Source organism: Olea europaea, chromosome 1 (assembly GCF_002742605.1).
Source record: "Olea europaea var. sylvestris chromosome 1, O_europaea_v1, whole genome shotgun sequence".
Taxonomy (NCBI): domain Eukaryota; kingdom Viridiplantae; phylum Streptophyta; class Magnoliopsida; order Lamiales; family Oleaceae; genus Olea; species Olea europaea.
Window position 1 is genome coordinate 30,875,466 of NC_036237.1, and position 7,569 is coordinate 30,883,034.

At 35.1% G+C, this 7,569-nt stretch overlaps 2 protein-coding genes across 2 annotated transcripts; one reads left to right on the plus strand and one right to left on the minus strand.

Annotated features, from left to right (window-relative positions):
• The first annotated feature begins 1,834 nt into the window (after positions 1 to 1,834).
• On the plus strand, positions 1,835 to 2,711 carry LOC111400840 (phytochromobilin:ferredoxin oxidoreductase, chloroplastic). Its single transcript, XM_023028274.1, has 2 exons — positions 1,835 to 1,978; positions 2,055 to 2,711. Exons 1-2 carry the CDS (start codon positions 1,907 to 1,909, stop codon positions 2,238 to 2,240), a joined length of 258 nt encoding a protein of 85 aa, XP_022884042.1. The 5' UTR covers positions 1,835 to 1,906; the 3' UTR covers positions 2,241 to 2,711.
• Positions 2,712 to 3,114: 403 nt separating this feature from the next.
• On the minus strand, positions 3,115 to 4,437 carry LOC111400834 (protein GAST1-like). Its single transcript, XM_023028265.1, has 4 exons — positions 4,293 to 4,437; positions 4,046 to 4,102; positions 3,882 to 3,915; positions 3,115 to 3,579 (listed from the first exon to the last, which is right to left on the minus strand). Exons 1-4 carry the CDS (start codon positions 4,359 to 4,361, stop codon positions 3,398 to 3,400), a joined length of 342 nt encoding a protein of 113 aa, XP_022884033.1. The 5' UTR covers positions 4,362 to 4,437; the 3' UTR covers positions 3,115 to 3,397.
• Positions 4,438 to 7,569: the final 3,132 nt, after the last annotated feature.

The window sequence follows — 7,569 nt, forward strand, 5'->3', positions numbered from 1 at the left end:
GTATATGTAGCAAGGTTCTTACCAATTGAACTTTGCTATTTATACATTGAGTTTTGACACGTTGTTTGACAATTGCATTGTATTCAAGTGTTAATTGGATGAAAAAACTGTTCGAAAGTTAAACTGTCCAACAGTGTAGTGACACGTGGTAAAGTGTAAATTAAAGTGTACGCCATAGTGTACATGTCACGAGGTTCTTATCGATTGAACTTTGCTATTTGTACGCTGATTTTCAACACGTTGTTTGACACTTGAATTGTTGTCAAGGGTCCATTGGATGGGAAACCTGTTTGAAATTTAAACTGTCCAATAAGGTAATATCACATGACAAAATGTAAACTAAAGTGTACACTACAATGTACATGTAGCAGGGTTCTTACTGAATGAAGTTAGCTATTTGTATATTGATTTTTGACACGTTGTTTAACACTTACATTGTTGTCAAGTGTCAATTAGATGGGAAAGCTGCTTGAAATTTAAATTGTCCAACAAGGTAATGCCATGTGGCAAAGTGTAAACTAAAGTGTATGCCACAGTGTACATGTAGTAAGGTCCTTAGCGATTGAACTTTGCTATTTGTACACTGATTTTCGACCCATTGTTTAAAACATGCATTACTGTAACTTGTCAATTGGATGAGAGAACTATTTAAAATTTAAACTATCTAATAGGGTAATGTCACCTGACAAAGTGTGGACCATAGAGTATATGTAGCAAGGTTCTTACCAATTGAACTTTGCTATTTGTACATTGATTTTTGACACGTTATTTGACACTTGCATTATTGTCAAGTGTCAATTGGATGGGAAAATTATTGGAAATTTAATCTGTCCAGTAGGGTAATGTCACGTGGCAATGTGTAAACTAAATTGTACAGCATAGTGTACCTGAAGCAGGGTTCCTACCAATTGAACTTTGTTGTTTCTACACTGATTTTTGATGCGTTGTTTCACACTTGCATTATTGTCAAGTGTCAATTGGATGGAAAAATTGTTTGAAATTTAAACTGTTTGATCGGATAATGTCATGTGACAAAGTGTAAATTAAAGTGTACACCATAGTGTACATGTAACAAGGTTCTTACCGATTGAACTTTATTGTTTGTACACTGATTTTCGACATGTAGTTTGACACTTGCATTGTTGTCAAGTGTAAACTTGATGGGAAAGCTGTTTGAAATATAAACTGTCCAACAAGGTAATATCACGTGACAAAATGTAAACTAAAGTGTAAACCATAGTGTAAATGTGGCAAGGTTCTTACCGATTGAACTTTACTATTTGTACACTGATTTTTGACACGTTGTTTGACGCTTGCATTGTTGTCAAGTGTCAATTAGATGGCAAAGCTATTTGAAATTTAAACTGTCCAACAGAGTAATGTCACGTGGCAAAGTGTAAACTAAAGTATACACCACAGTGTACATGTATCAAGGTCCTTACCGATTGAACTTTACCATTTGTACACTGATTTTCGACCCGTTGTTTAAAACGTGCATTGTTGTCAAGTATCAATTGGATGGGAAAACTATTTGAAATTTAATTTGTCCAACCGGCTAACGTTACGTGGCAAAGTGTAAACTAAAGTGTACACCATAGTGTACATGTAGCAAGCTGCAATCTGCTCTAGTAACATAATGGCAGTTAAAGTGCCACGTAAACATTTTCAGATCACTGCAAAATGATTCCTTAACACTTAGATAAGCAAATGGAGCATATTTCATTAGCCTATGATGGTTATGGCTGTAACCATCTGCATCTCTCTTTTGCACTCTTTACATGTCTGTGACACCCAGAGGTCTAGTTTGAGCCAAGTGCACATGTTCATCTTATCTGAATTTTATGATGTAATTTGATTAAGTTTATTAAAAAGAAAATTCAGGAAACAAAAATTGAAATGAAGGCTGATGGAAAATTATGAATATCAGGATCCAGGTCATCAAGTTTTGACAAGACTAATTGGGGAGACTCGTGCTAAGGTATCTGTTTGTGGTTATGGAGCATTATATTTTATATTTCTTTATTTAATAGTTTTACATCGTCATTATTTGGTAGGAAACAATTAGAAAGTTCCTCTTCAATGGAGTTGACGAGCTTGGAAGCAAAACATTTCTCGACTACTTTCCAGAGTATGAGTGCGAGGATGGAACTATAAATCGGAAGCGCAGTGTAATTGGAAAATCATTTGAAAGTCGACCCTGGGATAGTAGAGGAGAATTTATTGGTGACAGTTATGGATAGACATCCTGCATTTTTTATATCCTCTTGTATTTGAATCACCTTCCTTCTTGCTGTCACCATAATCCTACTATCTAAATGTAAATCGCCTCGTCTGCACCAAACTCCTTTCTTCCTATATATCAAGGCAGCCATTACACTGAAGGAAATGCAGAAATCATGTGGAAGTCAGATCGAGAGAAAGATTACGTGATATTCTCGTTAGATATTCGAGTTCAGTTTCTCATCCCACTAACCATGACATTGCTTAAAAGTCAGCATGTCTTGCAAAAATATGGACCCCATTTCTTGTTTTTGTGATAGATTGGAAGTGTTAATGGTTAGAGCTTCCTATTTGTTAAAGAATAAAGATATTTAAAGATTGTCGTGAATGGTCCTAGATATTTTCCTCGTAGTTTGATTATCATTATTAGTAGGTTGGTTGCATAATCAGCATAGAACCTTTACTCGTTCAGTTATCTGTTACCCTTTCAATTCTCAGCTTGTTTCTGTTTGAAAGTTTTGGACACTATAGCTATCCAAGTTCTTGATTTCCTTTTTTTCTTTTATTTTGATTGCTATGCAAGACTTAGCCCTTGTTTGGTGTCCAAAGTTTTAAAAAAAATTTGCTATAGAATTATTTTCAATCACATTCACCCGATAAAATATTTTGCACATAAATTGTAAACTTTTTTCTATATTTTAACAGTAGATTCCCCTAAAATAGTATTGATTTTTTTTTTTAATTGAAATAATGGCACCAAATAGGGGCTTATTTATGGCATGGAATTTAATTATTTTGATAGTTTTTAATTCCCACGGGGCTACAAGAATCAGGCAGGCCTCCCATTCTTTAAACAGATACAGACAATTTCACTGGGTTTTGTGGAGTCCAACATCACTAAAGAAAAAGCATGGTTTCATTAAGAGGTTTACAAAGATGATTCGATAGAACGGAGTTCTGTCCATTTCCCGATTTCCGAGTACCAAACATGCACCAAAACTACAACATAACCAAGAAATCTCTAATATCTGAACCAACAAGGCAGTGGCTTACAGTGAATGGAATGCTTTCTTAGTTAATAATCTTTTGATAGTAATGCCAAACATTAGGCAAGATCATGTCCCCATATATAAGCAATTATCAATAAGCTGGTACAAAATGAGCAAACTGGAAGTTCTCAAGGGCATTTTGGTCCACCGCTCTTGGTTTTCCAGTTATTGTAGCAAGGGCAAACTTGCTTGTTGCCATATGTCCCAGGAGGCACGCACAGACACTTTGCACAGCATTTTTGACAGAAAAACATGCATGGCTTCTTGAATGAAGTTTTTGAGCATCTACCAGTGCATCTAGGTGCACATTCTGCATAAAAAAATGGAGCTTTATTTAGCATGAGGGTAAAATTCACTGAAGTCGAACACATAAGAAATTTCATCTAGATCTTCGATTTTTTTTTTAAAAAAAAAAATTTTCCGTCAAAAGTGGTCCAAAGTTAGCTATTTAGAACTTCATTAGAGCTGAGACTGTGTCCTAATGACATTGTACTGTTGCTCAGCTTAGTTCAGCTTGATTCTTTTAGTTTAATGTTTGATTGAGTCGAGTACTATGTACTTAAAATGCCCTTAATTTTAGCAACACTGATAATATTATGAACGGTAACCCACCTTGAGGCTGAAGGCTCCCCTGAGTAGTGCCATGCTGCAGTCGAAACAGTAAATGCAATATTAGCCAAAAGGAGAAGAAAAATAATTAAAAGCAAAACTTTATTTTTTAGCTGCACAAAAGAAAGGCAAAGAAGTGTGTTTTTATATGGAGCATCTGGTCTTACCATTTGGCCGTTTCCCTGTGGTTCAAGCTGAGAAGCTGGTAGCAAGGTGCTAGAAGCCTACAAAATTTGATTCAAGGCATGTAAAATATGTGCAAGAGATAAGATACTGAAATCATTTTCGGTACATTGAACTAGATAAAATCAAGGAATATCATAAAGTTGTACAAAAATATGATATTATTCCGTCTAGTCAACAACGTAGTTACTTAGAGCATGTGAGTGCTCTACTAGTTAATTTGTGTATTACCTGATTGTGGGCTAGAATAGCAACCATGAAGAATATTAGACAGAACAAGAAGGTTAGTTTCTTTGCCATTGCTTGGAAAGTATACGGGCCTTGAAGCAAATTGAAATAGAAAGAGAGTGAGGGATCAAGTGAATGAATTTGTGAAGAAAAGCGGCAGCATTTATAGAGAGGGTTGTGTGTTTTTTAGTGCTCAATTAGGTAGGACACAACAGTATCAGAATGAGACATAAAGCAACATTTGGCCCTCGGATATGACACGCATGCCCTTATCCCAAGTCCTTAGGCCTTTCTGACACTCGTTACGTTACATACCAAATTCATTAGGTTAAGTTTTTGGATGATATAGTTCAATTAGAAGTATAAATTAAGATGGCTGACTCAAGACGTGGGCCCCTATAGCCATGTCTGGATAGTCTGACACATTTTATTACCTCTTGTTTCAATAAATATAGCTCTTTTTAAAAAAGGATGTAACCTATAGCATTTGGAGCCTTTTTCGATATAAACCGTTATAAGACGGAAGTAGAGCTAAGCACCAAACGAAACCTTTTTTTATAGTAGACAAAGACTTTGAATTGAAGTCCTATCTTTCCCTAATTATAAAAATTGTATACATTTTAACTCTTTGATGAAAAATAAATGTGATATATAAGGGAGAGCGTTTAAAGATGTGTAATCTAATAAAATAAGTCTTGAATGTGATGTTTTCACGGGTAGTAATCTCTAGTGTAAAGATTTTTACAAAAGCTTTTGTTTGGGGCAAATAAAAATTGGTCAGACTTGAGTGGTCTTGTAATTTTTATTCTCTCGTTGTTGAAACCCCAATTGGTTTTGCTAAATAGATACTAAAGGCCTAGCTTCAAATGATATATGGTGAGAAATTACATCAAGTATTTTCTTTTTCTTGTTCCATTTTTTTTTTCCAATTAGGATGTCATGAAAATCTAGAAAAAACGCTTTTCCTTAAAAGTGTTCTTGCGAATAGTGAAAAATCAAACACTGAAAGTCGATTCGGTTGCTGATTAGCATAGTAGAATTAAAGGGATGGCAAGAAGACTTTCTTATGCTTTCTCGACAGGGATAGAGTTGATATATGGTGAGACTGAATTAGTTTCAAATTTTGAAGATTTAGAAAGATGAGTTGAATGTCAAGTTTGACATTGTACTTACGCAATTCAAGTTTGTTCACTATAACATGAGTTACATGACAAAGGATTTAATGGTACCACATCGGCAATTTATGCAGGATTTGTAATTGCCTTGATATCATCCATGTGCAATTAAAACGTGAAGGTGACGGGAAGGCCATCAACATGTGCAATCACATGCCTCTCTTGGTACATAGGGTCACCTTTCAAGTACCCCACCTCCACTCTATAACATGTTATTTCAAACTGACAAGATATCTGATTTTAAGTCTCCGATTATCAACACGTCCAGGGGGTTGTCACCCAAGAATAGCTCTGAAATTTTTGCACTCACATGTCGTGTTTGATGAAAAATATAAATCTTGCTTGTACGCATTGAGTCGTGATGAACATATAATTTAAATGAATAAATATGTTTTGTCTGTAAATAGATAAAACTTTTAGATGAATTGATTCGATCACCAACCAATGAGCGAAAGAGTAACTAAAGGCAATGAGAAGGAGGTGGACGAATGTGCAGCAGCCAAGTGTTCCACCATTTCAAATAGGCCTTTTAGAGAAATTATTTGCAAATTGAGGCCGCATTTGATGATAAGAGTTGGACCTTTTTCTGCTTTTTGTCCTTGTGGTGGGAGTTTAGGGCCTTCTTATCAATCCATTTTCTTCTCCCCACCACGAGTTGATGCTCACGCTTGCACGTGGCTTGTTTTAAATATTGTACGCACGTTACTTGTGTAATTGTGAATTGTCCTATAGTTAATATCTTTCAAGGCTATGATAACTATATTAAGCAATAGAAGAAAGCTTTGGCCCATTTATGAGAAAGAATTTGTTATGCTTACGTGATAGGTCACATGGCTATCAGTTAAGCAAAATGTCATATAATACCAATTCTTTGAGGTGACAACCCAGCTATCATGGCCTTGACCCCTTTTTATTCTATGACATTGAGAGTACATCAAACGACTCGTTAAATACAACTTTTGAGATGACTTAACTCCTTGTAAACTTGTCACTTCTCTTATTTGAGACAATCAACATGTACCCAATCTTTTCCACATGGACGGACCTTTAGAGTTTAAGGCAATTAGAGTCAAGATTGATGTCTTGAGCCAGCTCTAGCCTGACACTTTGAGTCACGGCAATGTAATTAATGTGACATCTTTACAAGAGCAATTAGAGGTCGAATCCATCATTTTCTGTCTTGGACAACATATGGGGATTGCAGACTAATGATGTTTAGGATGCGACGTGATGATATGATTGAGTTTAACCAATGAGTCACTGCGATGAGACCACATGTAAGACATCCAGAGAGCATTGGTGCATTTTATTTGCCTATAAATGTTTACACTTGGTGACATTATAATTATAATAAAAAAAAATGATACATTCATTCTACAATATAAATCTCGACTCTTGTTTTTCTTTTCCTTTCATGTCACTCCTGCACTCAATATATTTTATCGTCCATTTCAATGATTTGGGTCTTGCAGAGTACAATCACGACCACCTTACAATTGTTTTGAGAGATTTCGATCTTGCGCTTTAAGGTGAGTATTCCAATTGCATAGGTTACTTGCATACAGAGGAGAGTAGAAGATGGGCACCGTTGGCGCATTAGGTCTCTTCTACATTCAAAACTCAACATAGTTTCATTTTCGAAAGGACGTATTTTCTTGAGAAGGGCCCTTAAAGAAGTTACTCTAAAGGTCTGTTTGATTGCGAAGATGAAATTTGGGTGGAAAGAAAATGAATTCTAGGGGATTGAGTTACCTAAAAATTGTTTTCCTGAAAATTGTAAATTATTGTGTTTGATTGGTATAATCTTCCACGTGAAAAATGTTGAAGTAAAAGTGTTTTTTGGTTTTCGTTTGGCTTTGTTTTATATGAAAATTTTCAATTTAAGGGATTTCCACTTCTACCATTGTTTATAGAATTTGTTTCCATTGCCAACCAAAAAAAAAAAAAATCATCTATATTTTGGTATTCGTTTGGTTTTGTTTTACATGAAAATTGTCAATTTCAAGGATATCCTCTTTTACAATTGTTCCTAGAATTTGTTCTCATTACCAGCAATTAAAAAATACAAAAAGCAAAAAAAAAAAAAAAAAAAAAAGGTTGAAAAC

Coding starts and splice junctions, on each gene's coding strand:
- LOC111400834 (XM_023028265.1), bottom strand. CDS start 4,361: ATGGCAAAGAAACTAACCTTCTTGTTCTGTCTAATATTCTTCATGGTT. Junction 3,916..4,045: donor CACAGGGAAACGGCCAAATG/GTAAGACCAGAT, acceptor TTTCGACTGCAG/CATGGCACTACTCAGGGGAG. Junction 3,580..3,881: donor GGGGAGCCTTCAGCCTCAAG/GTGGGTTACCGT, acceptor TTTTTTATGCAG/AATGTGCACCTAGATGCACT.
- LOC111400840 (XM_023028274.1), top strand. CDS start 1,907: ATGGAAAATTATGAATATCAGGATCCAGGTCATCAAGTTTTGACAAGA. Junction 1,979..2,054: donor TTGGGGAGACTCGTGCTAAG/GTATCTGTTTGT, acceptor ATTATTTGGTAG/GAAACAATTAGAAAGTTCCT.